This window comes from Rhinoraja longicauda, chromosome 14 (assembly GCF_053455715.1).
Source record: "Rhinoraja longicauda isolate Sanriku21f chromosome 14, sRhiLon1.1, whole genome shotgun sequence".
In the NCBI taxonomy this organism is placed as follows: Eukaryota; Metazoa; Chordata; class Chondrichthyes; order Rajiformes; family Arhynchobatidae; genus Rhinoraja; species Rhinoraja longicauda.
The window spans coordinates 31,734,672-31,752,961 of NC_135966.1; the positions used below are offsets into that span (position 1 = coordinate 31,734,672).

Here is an 18,290-nt window from a genome sequence, read left to right on the forward strand (position 1 = left end):
ACTGAACCCCATACTCCACCACCCCTCCTCCCTCCCACCCCCACCCCACCTACTGAACCCTACTCCCACCCTTCCTCCCATCCCATACCCTCCCATACAGCTCCCTCCTCCCAACCCCACCAGCCCTCACTCCCCACCCTACCAGCTCCCATCAACCCTCCCTCCTGCATGCAGTTCCCACCCCAAGCCATCCCCCTGCCTCCTTCCACCCCATAATCCCCCCTCCCTTCCCTCCTGCATTCACCCCACACCCTCCTCTCTCCAAGAATCTACCCCAATCCCTTCTTCCACTACATGCCAGTTCCCCCCCCCCCCCACACCTCCTGCATGCACCCCCCACCCCTTAGCCCCCCTCATCCCGCCCTCCCAACTCTGCTCTAATCTGTGACATTTCCACTCTTGGGGGGGGGGTTCCGACTGTCTACCCTATGTGTGCTTCCCCCAACTGTATGTATCTATGCTGTGTACGAGGGTGGGGGGCTTCCTCTGTCGGACCAGGCACTGACCTCTCCCCCTCCCCCAGGCCATGAACATAGTGACCTCGGTGCTGCTGCTCTACTGCAATGAAGAGGAGGCCTTCTGGCTGCTGATCGCGCTGTGTGAGAGGATGCTGCCCGATTACTACAACACCCGGGTTGTCGGTGAGTCCCACAGTCGCATGGCACACCGTCCATCGGGAGTCCTTGCTAACTCAGGCGAGCAACACAGGAACTCTTCAGCCCTTCACGTCCAGTTTGGCTTAGTACAGTTTATTGTCACGTGTACCAAAGTACAATGAGCTTGCAAGGCAGGTCCTAGATCAAGGGGGAACAGTTTAGTTTATAGTCACGTGTGCCAAGGTACGGTGAAAATCTTTTTTGCTGCGTGCTATCCAGTCAGCAGAAAGACTATACATGATTACAATCAAGTCGTCCACAGTGTACAGATACAGGATCAAGGGAACAGCGTTTAATGCCAGATAAAGTCCAGTAAAGTCCGATTAAAGGCCAAGGGTCTCCAATGAGGTAGATGGGAGGTCAGGACCGCTCTCTAGTTGGTGATAGGATGGTTCAGTTGCCTGATAACAGCTGGAAAGAAACTGTCCCTGAAGCTGGAGGTGTGCGTTTTCACACTTCTGCACCTCTTGCCTGATGGGAGAGGGGAGAAGAGGGTGAGACACGTCCATGATTATGCTGGTGGCAGTTTAGAGACATAGTGTGGAAACAGGCCCTTCGGCGCACTGAGTCCATGCCGACCAGCGATCACTCCTACACGAGTTCTATTCTACACACGTGGGACAATTTATAGAGGGCCAATTAACCTACAAACCTGCAAGTCTTTGGGATGTGGGAGGAACCAGTGCGCCCGGAGAAAACCCACACAGTCACAGGGAGAATGTACAAACTCCACAGACAGCACCCAAGGTCAGGATCGAACCAGTGCCTCTAGCACTGGAAGGCAGTTGCTCTACCCGCTGTTCCACCTTTTGCCATCTTGTTTTTGATAACTTGTGCTTTGCCTGATGTAATAATAATATTCAAAGACTGAATAGGATGAATAAAGCTCTGCCCTCTGCCTTCAGTCTGAAGAAGGGTCTCGACCCGAAACGTAACCAGTTCCTTCTCTCCTGAGATGCTGCCTGACTCACTGAGTTACTCCAGCATTTTGTGATACCTTCAATTTATAGGGCGGCACGGTAGCGCAGCGGTAGAGTTGCTGCTTTACAGCGAATGCAGCGCCGGAGACTCAGGTTCGATCCTGACTACGGGTGCTGCACTGTAAGGAGTTTGTACGTTCTCCCCGTGACCTGCGTGGGTTTTCTCCGAGATCTTCGGTTTCCTCCCACACTCCAAAGACGTACAGGTATGTAGGTTAATTGGCTGGGTAAATGTAAAAATTGGCCCTAGTGGGTGTAGGATAGTGTTAATGTACGGGGATCGCTGGGCGGCACGGACTTGGAGGGCCGAATAGGCCTGTTTCCGGCTGTATAGATATGATATGATGATATGATACCAACATCTGCAGTTATTTTCCCACACGAGCTCTGCCATCTAATCTTTGACATTTCCACCCTGGGGAAAAAGGTTCTGAATGTCTATCCTATCTGTCTCTCATATCTTTAAATGCTTCCATCAGGTCTCCCCTCGGAGTTCCATAGAAAACAATCCCAGTCTGTCCAACCTCGCCTCATAGCTAATACCCTCTAATCCAGGCAGCATTCTGGTAAACCTCCTCTGCACCCACTCCAAAGCCTCCACATCCTTCCTGTAATAGGATGACCAGAAGTGTACTCCAAATGTACAGTTTCCAATGTGGCCCTGAATGCTTCCTGACTATTATATTCAAGAGGGGAAAAAAGACACAAATCCTGGAGTAATTCAGCAGTTTAGGCAGCATCTCCATAGAGTAAGGATTTTAACGTATCCCACCTCACCTGTATCCACCTATCACTCGCCAGCCTCTGTCCTGTCCCTCCTCTCTTCCTGATTTATTTTCCCCCACCATACCACAATCAGCACTTTGTGTCTTTTTTTGTAAACCAACATCTGCAGTTCCCAGCACCTCTCTCTCTCTTTGATTCTGTTGGTACCCTTATCCAGTCTGAAACGTCACCTATCCAGATCGCCAGAGATACTGCCTGACCTGCTGAGTTACTCCAGCATTTTGTGTCTATCTCCGTTATATAGAAGGGCAGCACAGTGGTAGAGTCGCTGCCTTATAGCGCCAGAGACCCAGATTCGATCCTGACTATGGGTGCAGTCTGTGTGGAGTTTGTACGTTCTCCCTATGACCGTGTGGGTTTTCTCCGGGTGCTCCGGTTTCCTCCAACACTCCAAAAACGTACAGGTTTGTAAGTTAATTGGCTTCAGTAAACTTGTAAATTGTCCCAAGTGTGTACGGTGGTGTCAGTGTGCGGGGAATGCTGGTCGTCGCAGACTCGGTGGGTCGAAGAGCCTGTTTTTGTGCTGTATCTCTAAACGAAACTAAACTAAGATTGGTTATTGTGAGGGTTTGCTGTAAGTAGTGCCCGTTTCTGGAGATTGAGTTACTGTGGTGTTGGGTTGCAGGTGCCCTGGTGGACCAGGGGGTGTTTGAAGATCTGACGAGGGAACATCTTCCTCTCCTGTACGAGTGGATGCAGGAGTTGGGAGTCATCGGCACCATCTCCCTCTCCTGGTTCCTCACCCTCTTCCTCAGCGTTATGCCCTTCGACAGTGCCGTGGTGGTGGTTGACTGCTTCTTCTACGAGGGCATCAAGGTCATTTTCCAGGTGTCCCTGGCTGTGCTCGATGCCAACCTGGACCCGCTGCTCAGCTGCTCCGACGAGGGAGAAGCCATGACCATCCTCGGCAGGTGATTGGCTGTCTACATCCGTATGGTAACCCAAGCCAGCCAATCGGGCATTGGCTCTCTCACCCCCACTGACTCCGCTTCCCATTCCCATTCCGCACGTGATCCAAATCCTACCATTCAGTCCGCCAAGGCCTCCCGGATGCTAACAACTGTAACTCCCCTTCCCGTTCCCACACTGACCTTTCTGTCCTGGACCTCCTCCACTGTCAGTGTGAGGCCGTACGCAAACTGGAAGAACAGCGCCTCATATTGTACTTGGGCAGCTTACAAACTAACAGTATGAATGTAGATTTATTCACAAAATGCTGGAGTAACTCAGCAGGTCGGGCAGCATCTCGGGAGAGAAGGAATGGGTGACGTTTCGGGTCGAGACCCTTCTTCAGACTGATGTCAGGGGGGCGGGACAAAGGAAGGATATAGGTGGAGACAGGAAGAAAGAGGGAGATCTGGGAAGGAGGAGGGGATGGGAGGAACAGAGGAGCTATCTAAAGTTGGAGAAGTCGACGTTCATACCACCGGGCTGCAAACTGCCCAGGCGAAATATGAGGTGCTGTTCCTCCAATTTCCGGTGGGCCTCACAATGGCACTGGAGGAGGCCCATGACAGAAAGGTCAGACTGGGAATGGGAGGGGGAGTTAAAGTGCTCGGCCACCGGGAGATCAGTTTTGTTAATGCGGACCGAGCGCAGGTGTTCAGCGAAGCGATCGCCGAGCCTGCGCTTGGTTTCGCCGATGTAAATAAGTTGACATCTAGAGCAGCGGATGCAATAGATGACGTTGGAGGAGGTGCAGGTGAACCTCTGTCTCACCTGGAAAGACTGGGTCCTCGGATGGAGTTGAGGGGGGAGGTAAAGGGACAGGTGTTGCATCTCGTGCGGTTGCAGGGGAAAGTGCCCGGGGTTGGGGTGGTTTGGGTAGGAAGGGACGAGTGGACCAGGGAGTTACGGAGGGAACGGTCTCTGCGGAACGCAGAGAGGGGAGGGGATGGGAAGATATGGCCAGTGGTGGGGTCCCGTTGTAGGTGACGGAAATGTTGGTGGATGATATGTTGGATCCGCTGGCTGGTGGGGTGGAAGGTGAGAACGAGGGGGATTCTGTCCTTGTTGCGAGTGGGGGGAGGGGGAGCAAGAGCGGAACTGCGGGATGTAGAAGAGACCCTAGTGAGAGCCTCATCTATAATGGAGGAGGGGAAGCCCCGTTTGCTGAAGAACGAGGACATCTCTGACGCCCTAGTGTGAAACACCTCATCCCGGGCGCAGATGCGGCGTAGACGGAGGAATTGGGAGTAGGGGATAGACTTTTTGCAGGGGACCGGGTGGGAAGAAGTGTAGTCCAGATAGCTGTGCGAGTCAGTGGGTTTATAGTAAATGTCCGTCACTAGTCTGTCTCCTGTGATGGAGATGGTGAGGTCCAGAAACGGGAGGGAGATGTCAGAGATAGTCCAGGTATATTTAAGGGCAGGATGGAAATTGGAGGTGAAGTGTATGAAGTCAGTGAGTTCTGCATGGGTGCAAGAGGTAGCACCAATGCAGTCGTCGATGTAGCGGAGGTAGAGTTCGGGGATGGGGCCAGTGTATGAATGTAGAATTCTCTATTATAAGTAACTTTTACTTACATTCTCTTTCCGTCTCACCTTGTCCCCTTCCTCCACCATAGTTGTTTACCACAGTTCTCCACATTGTATCCCTCGAGATCACACCTTCCCAAGCCAGCAGTGGGCCTACCAGACAAGGCCTTTCCTTGGTCATTTGACTCTTCTTTGACTCTTATAGAGACATACAGCTCCTCTAAACCTTTTCGATCCGTGTACTTGTCCAAGTTTCTTTTAAATGTTGTTGTAGTACTTGCCTCAACTACCTCCACTGGCAGTTCATTCCATATACCCACCACCCTCTGTGAAAAGTGTGCCCCTCAGGTTCCTATTAAATCTTTCCCTTCTCGCCTTAAACCTATGTCCCATGGTTCTCGATCCTGCTCTGTGCACGTCCACTCCCCATTCAGGCCTCAATTCCCCCCCCCCCCCCCTGCACTCATTGCCAGACAGCATGTTGCTGGGATCAGTTCCAGCCTCTGAAGCCCACTCCCAGTCTGTCCATCCCCTCCACAGATGCTGCCTGACCCGCTGAGTTCCTCCAGCACTTTGTGTTTTGCTCATGAATCGACCATTTCCAGTTCCTTGTATCTCCTTTATCACCCATTTATCCATTTGGACAGATGTATGGACAGGGAGGGTTTAGAGGAATATGGGCCAAATGCAGGTAAATGGGACTAGCCCAGTATGCCAACCATGTCTGAAGAAGGATTCTGACCCGAAACATCACCCATCCTTTTAGTCCAGAGATGCTGCCTGACCCCATGAGTTATTCCAGCATTTTGATGCCAACCAACTTGGTTGGGATGGGCACGTTGGGCTGTAAGATCTCTTTCCTTTGCCTCTATGACTTTAACTCTTGTAGAGAGATACAGCTCTGGAACAGGCCCTCTAGTCGATCAAATCCAGTCTGACCATCAACCACTGATCCTACATTATTCCCAATTTTAAAAAAATTCTTCCAACTTTCATGACAACTACCCTCTAAACCTACATATATTGGAATATCTTTTAGCGGTTGTTTTTAGAATTTTTGAATTGATCCTTGTTCCCCTCAGTGTGAACTGAAGCAAAAGCATTTGTTCCCGCACAAAACACAAAGTGCTGGAGGAACTCAGTGAGTCGTGCAGCATCTGTGGAGGGGATGGACAGACGACGTTTCGGGTTGAGACCATTCTTCCGTGATCAGGCATCTGTTCGTGGTGCCTGAAGTTGGGAATACGTTAACTGTTCGTTGGGCTGTTGAATGTGACTCGTTCATTCACTGTTGAATTTGACGCGTTTCATAAGTTGAGAAGTCATTGGAGCAGAAGTAGGCCGTTCGGCCCATTGAGTCTACTCCGCCATGGCCCATCTATCTTGCCCTCTCAATCCAAGCTCCTGCCTTCTCCCTGTAACCAAAGATACTAGAGGAGCAAGATGAACCACTCAGTCGAAATCGCATATACTGAAGTGGAGTACGCAAAGGAGCGTAATGTCCACCATTTTAATAAGGAAAAACCCGGCGTTCGCTATGCCTCTCGTAGTGTAATCAGTGTTGTGGGGGAACAGTATGTGTGATACCACAAAAATGCAGAATATATCTCATCTATCAATTCATAGATTTTTGTTATTTTTCTTTTAAATGTTTCTGCAAGTTTCTACCTACTAAAATGATGCCACAACATACGATGGTTTTTAGGGTCAAGTGATCTATCTTGCTCTGCTCCATTATCTTTGCCTGTAACCCCTAACACCCATACCAGTCAAGTATCTGTCAATCACGGCCTTTAGAATACCCTATGATGGCCTCCACAGCCGTCTGTGGCAATGAATTCCACAGATTCTAAAGGTACGTCTTTTATATTCTGTGGCTGTGCCCTCTCATCTTGGACTCCCCCATTAGTGGAAACATCCTCTCCGCATCCACTCTATCTTGGCCAAATAGGCAGCCTTGATAGATTCTTGATTAGTAACGGCGTCAAAGGTTATGGGGAAAAGGCAGGAGAATGGGGTTTGAGAGGGAAACAAAGGTCAGCCACGGTTGAATGGCAGAGTAGAACCAATGGGCTGAATGGATTCATTCTGCTCCTATGTCAGGGTTTTATGGTCTTATATTTGCAGTGACTGCTGTTGGAATAAGTTGACTGTTGGTTCTGCGCAGGTACCTGGACAATATTTGCAACAGGCAGGCTGCCTCACCTCCCATCCCGCACCTCCATGCCTTACTCACCAGCGGTGATGACCCTCCATCACAGGTCGACGTCTTTGAACTGATCAAGGCGTCGTACGAGGTGAGTGGTGACATGGAACATCAGACCTTCTCTCGTCCACCAGTAGACCAGGCATGTGACTGGTCCTTGATTATACTGGTGGTCTTGCCAAGGCAGCATGGTGTAGATGGAGTCAATGGAAGGGAGGTTGGTTTGTGTGATGGTCTGGGCTACGTTCACAACTCTGCAATTTCTTGTGGTCTTGGATGGAGCTGTTCCCAAACCCAGCTGTGATGCATCCCGATAAAATGCTTACTACGGTGCATCTGTAGAAGGTTGTTGGTGAAGGTTGTTGGGGACATGCCGAACTTCTTAAGCCTTCTAAGGAAGTAGAGGCATTGGTGTGCTTTCTTGGCCATCAATATATCTGGTCCAGGGTAAGTTGCTGGTGATATTTACTCCTAGGAACTTGAAGCTTTCAGCCATCTCTACTTTGGTGCCTTCAATGCATGTATCGCAGGTGTGTGTACCGCTTTGCTTCCTGAAGTCGATCACTATCACTATTTTATGGTCTTTCTGCTGACTATATAGCAAGCAAGAAAATGCGTTTCACTGTACCTCGCTCGGTACAGGGGACAATTAACTAAACTAAAATCCTGCCTTTGAGGGGCAGGCACCGTTCTCGAAGGCTTCCAGCTCTGGTCTTGTGGGTCGGTGAGGTGGGAGGTGAAGGGTCATAGGGTCACGGTTCGTGGGCTGAGATCGCTGTCCTCAGAGGCCGCTTTGTTCTTTGTCCTTGCAGAAATTCGGAGTGATCCAGGCGGGGGCCATCGAACAGATGCGGTTCAAGCAGCGACTGAAGGTGATACAGACGCTGGAAGATTCGGCCAAGCGGAGCGTGGTAAGGGAAGCTCACCACTGGGCTCGGACGGGAGAGTCGTACAGCACGGGAGCAGGCCCTTCAGCCCAACCCACCCATTCCAACCATCTACACTGTCATAAGGAATAGGAGTAGATTTAGGCCATTCGGCCCATCAAGTCTACTCCGCCATTCAATCATGGCTGATCTATCTCCATCCTAACTGCATTCTCCTGCCTTCTCCTCATAACCTCTGACACCTGTATTCCCACCTACCCGGGTTTGGCCCATATCCCCCCAAACAATGTAATAAAAAGTAACTGCAAAAGCTGGTTTATACCATAGAGATACACAAAATGCTGGAGTAACTCAGCAGGTCGGGAAGCATCTCAGGAGAATAAGGATACGTGACGTTTCGGGTCGAAACTTTCCTCAATTTAAAGCTTCTTTCACTGACTGCAATGTTGATTTTTATTTCCAGGTGCGTGCGATTCTGACGGACACGGCCTTCAGCATTGAGGAGCTGGAGGACCTCTACGTACTATTCAAGGTTAGAGCTGTGGATTAATTGAAAGATACAGCACGGAAACAGGCCCTTCAGCCCAACGACTCCATACCGACCCTCAATCACCTGTTCACACCACTTCTACGTTATCCTACGTTTTATCCACTCTTCTCACACGAGGAACAATTTACAGAGGGCCAATTAAACTCCAAACCCATATGTCTTTGGGATGTGGGAGGAAACCAGAGCACCTGGAGAAAACCCACAGGAGAACGTGCAGCCTCCACACAGGCAGCACCCAAGGTCGGGATTGAGCCTGGGTCTCTGACACCGTGAGGCAGCAGCTCTACCCGCTGGGCCACCATGCCGCCCTCTTGGGACGTTATTAATTAATGGTGCCTTTGGTAGGTGATTAGCATAGAATTGGTTTAGGATAATGTTGGTGGTGGAATGGTAGGAGAAAAGCCAGCGACCCGGGTTCAATCCTACCACGGGTTCTCTCTGTACGGACTTTGCATGATCTTCCCTTGACCACGTGGGTTTTCTCCAGGTGCTCCGGTTTCCTCCCACATCCCAAAGACATGCAAGTTTATAGGTTAATTGGTTTTGGTAAAAATTGTGAATTATCCCTCGTGTGTAGGATAGTGTTAGTGTAGGGGTGATCGCTGGTCGGCGTGGACTCGGTGGGCCAAACACCCTGTTTCTGCGCGGTATCGCTAAAGTCTAAAGGGGGTTATGTTTGCTGCTCTGCGGCCTGGTGGGCCGTGTGCTGCGGTTTCTGGGCGTCGTGGGAGAAGGATGGTTTACTGCTCGTGCCATGTGTAATGGTCGCCTCTCTCCCCCAGGCCCAGCACATGAGCGGCTGTTACTGGGGCGGAGGCAGCGCGGTGGAGCGGCGAGATCTCAGCCTGCCCTACCTGGAGCAATACCGCATCGACAGCGCACAGTTCTGCCAGCTCTTCACCGCCCTCAAGCCCTGGGCATGTGGGTCCCACTCCCCCATCCTGGCACAACGCCTCTTCCGCCAGATCAACTGCGGCACAGACTCGCTCATTGGCTTCAAGGAGTTCGTCACCGGCCTGAGTACGTGCCCTCTCTTCCACTCCTCCCCCTTCCCTCTCCTCTCTGCCCTCCCCCCTTTCCTCTCTCCATCTTCCCTCTCCCCTTCCCTCCCCCCCTCCCTTTTCCCCATTGTCTCTCCCGCCGGTCCCCCCACCCCTTTGCCCGTCTTGGTTCCCCGTAGCGCGGGGTATGTGACTGCCCTGCGGTGACCCCTCTCTCTCCCACAGGTGGGATGTACCACGGGGACCTGGCCGCCAAGCTGAAGGTGTTGTACAGACTACACCTGCCGCCAGGTAGGAACTAGTACCCCACCTCGCCCACTCTGCTCCGCCCCTCCCACCTCCCTCTCCCTTTTGCACCTCCCTTTACCTTGGCAAGATAGGAATGGTCCACACTGACCAAGATACCCCATCTTGGTCCCATCTGCCCGCGTTTGGTCCATATCCCTCTAAACCTTGCCTGTACATGTACCTGTCCAAATGTCTTTTAAAAGTTGTTATAGTTACAAATGACACTTGGGACAGGTACATGAATAGGAATGATTTAGAGGGATATGAGTCAAACATGGGCAGGTGGTTCTGGTGTAGATGGGGCATCTTGGTCAGCCTATCTCTGCACTCTATGGTCTATGAGGGGGGAAAAATTTAATAGGAACCTGAGAGACAACTTTTTCACTCAGATGGTGGTGGGTGTATGGAACGAACTGCCAGAGGAGATAGTTGAGGCAGGTACCATAACAACATTTAAGAGACATTTAGATCGGTACGTGGATAGGGACCAAACGCGGGCAGGTGGGACTAGTGTAGATGGGGCAAGTTGGGCTGAAGGGCCTGTTTCTATGCTGTCCGGCTCTGTGATGATCACCTGAAACTCTAAGATGATCACCTGAAAATTGAGAGAAAGTTGGGCTTTGCTTCCACAGATGGCCCAACTCGTCCCTTACCAACACACATACACAGACAGTGTCTGAGGTCAGGATCGAATATGTGTCTCAAAGTAGGGGGTAGGGGCTCTACCCGCTGCACCTTGCTGCCTCTGCGGAGAGAGAGAAACATTTAGATTTTTTTAGATTTAGAGATACAGCGCGGAAACAGGCCCTTCGGCCCATCGAGTCGGCGCCGCCCAGCGATCCCCGCACATTAACACTATCCTACACTAGGGACAATTTTTACATTTACCCAGTCAATTAACCTACATACCTGTACGTCTTTGGAGTGTGGGAGGAAACCGAAGATCTCGGAGAAAACCCACGCAGGTCACAGGGTGAACGTACATACTCAATACAGACGGCGCCCGTAGTCAGATTCGAACCTGAGTCAACGGCGCTGCATTCGCTATAAGGCAGCAACTCTACCGCTGCACCACCTTGCTTCCCAAAGTCAGGACCCCTAAGCAAGCAATTCCCCTGGGAGATGCGGTGATCATTCCTGGTTCCGTTGCCGCAGTGCCAGCTGCAACCACGCCGAGAACCGCTGTTTAGGAGCCCAGCCTCCAAGAGTCCAGTGTTTAATTGCCATCTGTACTGACAATGGACCTATTTTTTTTACAGCTATTTGGCCGGAAGAGGAATCGGCGCTGGAAGCCACTCGGTACTTCACGGAAGAAACTCAGAGGGCCAAGCCTTGCGGTAGGTGTGCAAGACAAACTCTCCCGACTGTTGCCACCACTATTGTCCATTTATTTGTCTTTGTTTTTGTTTATATACAAAGGATTTTTTTTTTGTTCATTATAATGGGGTTTTACAGAGTACTATGTTTATATATCTGTTGTGCTGCTGTAAGTAAGAATTTCTGTTCCGTTTCGGGACTAACGACAATAAAACACTTTTGACGACCCTCCTCTTCTCCTAGAAGCCTGAGGTGTACGAGATCATGAGGGGCATAGATAGGGTAAATGCACAGTCTTTTACCCAGAGTAGGGGAATCAAGAACCCCTCATGGCTCTAAGGTGAGGGAGGAATGATTTAATAAGAACCCGAGGGGTAACTTTTTCATGCGAGCTGCCGGTGGAGGTAGTTGAGGCAGGTACTATCACAACGTTTAAAATACATTTAGACAAGTACACGGATAGGAAAAGTTTAGAGGGATATGGGCCAAACGCAGGTATGTGGGACTAGTGTAAATGGGACACTTTGGTCAGTGTGGGCAAGTTGGGCCGAATGGCCTATTTCTGGGCTGTCTGACTCAATGACTATACATAGAGAAATTAACTCAAACTCAAGTACATTAGGCAGAGCAAAGGGGAAGATACAGAGTGCAGAATATAGTTCTCAGCATTGTAGGGATTTGAACACATTGGTCCAGTTGAGTAATTTTATTTGGTACGTTTGTTCTGAGGAGTGATCTTGATTTCTTCCAGATGGAGCGGAATCTGGTGGACAACAGATACAAGAGGGAGCAGGGGACGGGAGATCAGAGACAGGTACTGTGGGTTTATCAGACAGCTCCGTACGTTCACCAAACAGTTTGGAGTCAGTAAATTAATAAATTTGCATCTTGAATGTATGACTGGATGAAGTCTTCACCATCAAGGGGGTTTCTGATGAACTAGGCTTCAGTGTGATTATCCATCTCGAGGTTCAGGAAAGACTTGCATTTGTGGAGAACTTTCTACCACCTTGGTTGTCCTAAAGTGCTCCATAACTGGAGGGGTCGTCAGCTGTAGGTAAATCAACGGATCAGGCAGCATCTCTGGGGAACATAGATAGGTGATGTTTCAGGTTGGCTCTCCCGTTGGAGAGAGGAGAACTTCCTCTGAGCAGAAGTAGGAACGATTGCTAAGCAGTCTTCTCTCCGTGCAGATGAGAAGAGCGATTCACAGGACTACAGATACCACCTGAGGGTGTGGGCACGCGAGAGAGAGGGAACCAAGCAGACCATTAAAGAGTTGACTAAAATGAACCAGGTAAATATCTCATCAGTCGCCAGAAGGAAATGGCTGTTGTGTCGATGTCCTGTTACACGCACTCCTCCCTCTGTACATATATGTACACACACACACACACACACACACCTTCCCTGTACATACAGCTCGTTCCATACACACACTGGAGGGGGGGGGGGTGCCTGTGTGTGTGTTTCTGTCAGTGTGTGTATGTATATACATGCGTATAATATATATGTACTGGGGGAGGAGTTTGTGTGTGTAGATATATATATATTGGGGTGGTGTGTCAGTCTGTGTGTGTATATATTACTGGGGTGGTGTGTGTGTGTATATATGGGGGGAGGTGTGTCTGTGTGTGTATATATTGGGCTGGTGTGGGTCTGTGTGTGTGTATATATTACTGGGGTGGTGTGTGTGTGTATATATGGGGGGAGGTGTGTCTATATATATTGGGGTGGTGTGGGTCTGTGCATATACAGGGGGGAGGAGGTGTGTATGTTTTGCTCAGGATCCCAGCATGTGCTAAACCCTCCTGCTCCCCTCCACAGGAGCAGTTTATTGAGCTGTGCAAGACCATGTACAACCTGTTCAGCGAGGCAGCGGATGAGAGCGAGCTGTACCAGGCCATTGCCACTGTTGCCACACTGCTGCTGCAGATTGGTGAGGTTGGTAAACAGTTTGCCCGGCCCGCCCAGCGGCCGTCTCTGTGTACGGGCGGCCGAGGGACTCTGGACATGGTCGGGGACCTCCTGAACGATGCGCTGAAGGATCGGGTGGAGGGGCCGGCCTTGGAGAAGACCCCGGTGTCGGAGGAGGAGGGGCAGGATGACACTTCCATGTCCTCCTACTCCATGGTCAGCTCGGGCTCGCTGCCCGGCGAGGAGCTCTCCGACGAGGCGGTGCTGGTCAGCTGTGAGCTGCCTGGGATTCCCACCGCTCCCCAGCGCCCACCCGAAGCCGAGTGGTCCATCTCCTTTGAGCAGATCCTGGCCTCCGTGCTGACCGAACCGGTTCTGGTCAGCTTCTTCGAGAGGCGGGTGGACATAGCCTCGAAAATCGTCGCCTGCAAAGGTCAGAGGGCGATGGAGCGGCAGGTCAGTTCGTCCAGCGAGCAAGAGTTTTCTCCGTCCACCAGCTGAATCAACCCAGCCCGTCCAACAACAACGTTCCGGAGGAGCCTCCTAACAACTTCACCGTCCTCGAGCATTAAATCCACACCACAGCCCCGTCCCACCACGGACAGTGATTGTCCTCGAGAATTTGCCCACTGAGTTCTTCACCCATTTCCACGGGACCGTTGGATTTGTCGCCTTGATTCCAGCCAAGCGTCTGAGGAAGGGTCCAAACCCGAAACGTCACCCATCCTTTCTCTCCAGAGGTGCTGCCTGACCCGCTGTGTTACTCCAGCACTTTGTGTCTACCTTTGGTGTAAGTCAGAAGACACACTTGTGATTGTCCTCAACCGAGTATTGACCTGATCTTGGCCTTTGTCTGGTGAGATCTCATCGATGAGAAGGACACAAGGAGCCCTGGTTCCTGATTTTAATGACAATACGCTACCATAACACCTTATACACAATTGAAGAGAACATTTTTATATCTATTTATATTCTTCCCCTTGCCACAGATGTATTTGTAGATCCTGGAAATTGCCTGTTGCCTCTAACCAGTATGGCTGTCTTAGTTTAGTTTAGAGATACAGTGCGGAAACAGGCCCTTCAGCCCACCGGGTCCGCGCCGCCCAGCGATTCCCGTACACTAACCCAATCCTACACACTAGGGACAATTTACAATTATACCAAGCCAATTAACCTACAAACTTGTACGTCTTTGGAGTGTAGGTGAAAACTGGAGATCCCGGAGAAAAGCCCCCCAGGTCACAGGGAGAACGTACAAACTCCGTGCGGACAGCACCCATGGTCAGGATTGAACCCAGTTCTCTGACACTGTAAGGCAGCAACTCTACCGCTGCATCACGGTGTTTTCTGAGAACAGTTATATATATCGCTCCGTCGGCAGTAACTGTGGCGTCTGACGGGTCTGTGTGCCAGATGTTTGCAAACAGGCGCTTGACACAGGGCTGAATTACCCTGAGCAATTCCACCTCTGGAACAAGAGGAAATGTTTCAGGTTAGTTGAATATCCACAGTCCGACACACAGTGAAGGAAAGACCAGAAAAAGACCACAAAAGTACTGTAGTAATCAGCGGGTCAGGCAGCATCTCTGGAGAACGTGGGTCGGTGACGTTTTGGGTCGAGACCCTTCTTCAGACCGGAAACGTCACCCATCCTTTTTCTCCAGAGATGCTGCCTGATCCGCTGAGTTACTCCAGCACTTTGTGTCCTTTTCTGTAAAGTAGCATCTGCAATTCCTTGTGTCTACATTTTGTCTGCTCCACTGCGAAGTCTCCCCCAGGTGTGCCGACTTTGAAGAAGTTCTCTTCTCTCCGTCGGGAGTTCTGTGAGACCCTCTCTCACTGCTCCCCCCTGTGATTCCTTCTGTGCTCCACCTTTCTGCGTTCTTCAGAGATGCTGCCTAACCCGCCGAGTTACTCCTGCATTTTGTTCCCCTTTTTTGTAAACTTGCATCTGCAGTTCCTTGTTTCTACGAGGAAAGACCAGAAGAGTGCGTGGAGAGTGAAGGGGTCAGTATTAACTGTGCAGCATTGGAATGAATGAATGTACTGCTGGGACAAGCATGTTGTATGTCCTCGGGTTATAGAGATTTGGGTCGGGGGGCAGAACCCTCCCAGGCCAGCCACGATTGTTACCCCCTGTGATGGTTCACAGTTTAGTGAGTGCAAGGGGCCGGTGGGGAGGCTCTGGACTCATGGAGCAGAGCCTTGGATTAGTTTACGAGATTCATTGATGTGGGATGGGTTAGAGATGGACGGGCAGATGCGAGGGGTACTCGTGTGAGTGCCCAGTGAAGGGAGCCCGGGAACAGGGGAATGCTCTGGGTCAGCGTGTCTCAGTGAGGTACTACGCTTGTGTTCAGTCTCTCTGGCACTTGACACTTTAGCGCATGCACACGCATGCAGATACTCGCATGCATGCTCACACACACACCTTCCCACACTTAGACATTCCAAGACACACTTTGAATACCTTTAGAAAGGAGATGAGAAAGAATTTATTTAGCCAGAGGGTGGTGAATTGTGGATTTCATTGCCACAGACGGCTGTGGAGTCCGTCTTGGGTACTTTTAAAGCGGAAATGGACGGTTCTTGATTAGTCAAGTGTTTTATTGTCACATGTCCTAGACTGAACCATGAAATTCTTCCAGCAGCACAACATATGTAAACATAACACCCTGTAAACAAGATAATAAATGAAAACAAACATATACACACACATAAAAGCAAACATCAATAATAGTATAAAAAGACAAATCCAATGCCCCTGTCTAGTTCAGAGATTATTTGGAGGTTGTAGTACAGGTGTCAAAGGTTAGGGGAGAAGGCAGGAGAAGGGTATAGAGGGGAAAATAGATCAGCCATGATCAAATGGCGGAGTAGATTCGATTGGCCGAATGGCCTGGTTCTGCTCCTATGACATGAACAACTTGTGCCTGTGTAGTTAATGGTCGGTGTTGGTGACCTCGGCTCAGAAGACGAGCCTGTCTCCGATTGTGTGCAGTCACCCTTCATCCACTCAGCACCTTCGCTCCTCAGGACAATCAGACCTCTTGTGAATACACGTCACAGCAGAGCGAGGACCAGCCTTGTATTATTGTCAAATACTACCTTGCACTTTGATGTAAACACTAGTGTAGATGAATTAAAGGAACATTGAATGGTACATTATTGTCATGTGTACCGAGGTACAGTGAAACTCTTTCTCGCTTACAATTCAGTACAAGCATCACTCTACATAAGCACAACTTTGATACAGTGTAAGTGCATTGAAATAGTACACAGACAGTATACGAGTCACCGGATTTGGCGCCATTTTCAAATCCCAGTAGTAGGTGCTGAGTTTCCTGACCTGATCATGAAGGCCCGTTGCCCTGGCAACGTTGCAGGGTCGCCCTGGCCAAGTGTGGCCACTGGTGTCTTACATAACGTGCTATAACTTTGTGTTCTGCTTGTGTTGCTTGGTATGGACATTCTCTTTTTTAAGTAATAATTCTCACGTTCCCCCTCTTTCCCCTGCCCCTCGCCCTAATACCAACACATTTTTCCCCATTAAAGGAGTCACATATCTGTGTTGCACAAGAACAGGCCATTTTGCCCACCTTCTCCAATCCAGCCAAGGTGGCATATTGGACTTGTTTTAATATCTCTTAAAGTATCTGACTCCACCACATTTACTGGCAGCGTGTTCCACATTCGTTTATTGTCGCTTGTACTGAAGTACAGTGAAAAACTTTTGTTGTGTGCTAACCTGTCAGCAGAAAAGTGTACATGATTACAATCGAACCATCCATAGTGTACAGATACAGGATAAAGGGAATAACAATATACACCACTCTGTAGTAACAAACATCCAATTTCTCTTTAAAACTCCTTTTAAACCCCATTGATCGATTGCAAGTTACAGTAGGGAAACAGGCCCTACGGCCCCTGAGCCCGTACTGACCGTCAAGTCTTTAATTGTCATATGTACCAAAACGGACAATGAAATTCTTACTTGCAACAACACTACAGGTTTGTAAACATCATACTCGGTAGATAATGTATTAAACAAAATAAATAATAAACCCAATACAGTGCAAAATGCAAAACAACGGCCAAAGTCATTAGTGCAACGCAGGGCCGGATTAAGCTAGTGTGGGGCCCCAAATATGGGACACGGTGACATCACCGCCCACGCCCCACGTGACCTCACCCAGCCAGTGACCACTGCTCCCGCTCAACCAATGGCGGTCCACTGGGCCAGGAGGCGGGTTGCTACACAACCTCCATTAGGCGGTGCCTTGGCCTACAGTGTCTGGAGGTAGACACAAAACGCTGGAGTAACTCAGTGTGTCAGGCAACATCTTGGGAGAGAAGGAATGGGTGACGTTTCGGGTCGAGACCCTTCCGAAGGGAGAAGACCTCGACCCGAAACGTCACCCATTTTTCTCCAGAGATGCTGTCTGACCCGCTGAGTTACTCCAGTATTTTGTGTCTTCCTTCGATTTAAACCAGCATGTGCAGGGTTTTTTTCCTACCCTTCTGAAGTGTCTTGACCCGAAACGCCATCCTTCCTTTCCCCCCTCCACCAATGCCGCCCGCCCGGGCCGGAAGGTGGGTTGCTTCGCAACCTCCGTTAGGCGGCATCTGGGCCCCTCCCCCCCCCAGGCCCAATACGGGACATGGGCGGTCCTATATGGGACAAGCCAATTTAGCCCAAAATACGGGATGTCCCGGCTAATACAGGTTGGCAACCCTAGTTAGCCTACACTGTCCAGGCCTACAGTGTCAGGGCCTACAACGGCTAAACGTTTCTCTTATTATAATATTGCCTATCTGATTGGGTGTTTCCATCATTTTTTACATTTTTATTTAATATTTCTAGCATCTTAGCTTTTAATGCTCTTCAATCTCAAATTTGAATCACTGTACAAAAAATGACAAAGTTACAAAGCACGGCGGCTCCTTTTGTCGTTCCCCACCCACCCCACAGCGATCCCCCTACGTTGGGTCCTCCATTGTTCTTACCCTCTGTTGTGAGGCAAATGAAAATTCTAAGGTTTACTTAAACTTTATTTAAGCTTTAAACAACTCATTTCTGTAATACACATCTTCCGCAGGCCTCGCCGGCCTGAGCTCCACATATGCGCATACTTCATTCTCCCCTCCTATTTATAAGTTGAGACGGTCAGGAGGTTTAGTATGTCTTGATGACCGTCGCAGCACTGGAGCATCAGGAGATAATG

General features: G+C 50.0%; 1 protein-coding gene across 2 annotated transcripts in view; it reads left to right on the top strand.

Moving 5' to 3' along the window:
* The window catches only part of LOC144600174 (TBC1 domain family member 9B-like), a 36,702-nt gene extending 19,259 nt beyond the window's left edge, over positions 1-17,443 (top strand). The window contains exons 11-21 of one of the 2 annotated variants that reach the window (XM_078411658.1): positions 524-641; positions 3,048-3,333; positions 7,067-7,196; positions 7,918-8,016; positions 8,456-8,524; positions 9,325-9,562; positions 9,769-9,834; positions 11,091-11,168; positions 11,900-11,962; positions 12,342-12,445; positions 12,976-17,442. In XM_078411658.1, coding sequence (XP_078267784.1) covers positions 524-641; positions 3,048-3,333; positions 7,067-7,196; positions 7,918-8,016; positions 8,456-8,524; positions 9,325-9,562; positions 9,769-9,834; positions 11,091-11,168; positions 11,900-11,962; positions 12,342-12,445; positions 12,976-13,566 — 1,842 coding nt within the window. In that variant the 3' untranslated portion in view covers positions 13,567-17,442. Of the gene's footprint in view, positions 1-523; positions 642-3,047; positions 3,334-7,066; positions 7,197-7,917; positions 8,017-8,455; positions 8,525-9,324; positions 9,563-9,768; positions 9,835-11,090; positions 11,169-11,899; positions 11,963-12,341; positions 12,446-12,975 lie in introns of both variants that reach the window. The other variant, XM_078411659.1, reaches the window with a different exon arrangement.
* Positions 17,444-18,290: the final 847 nt, after the last annotated feature.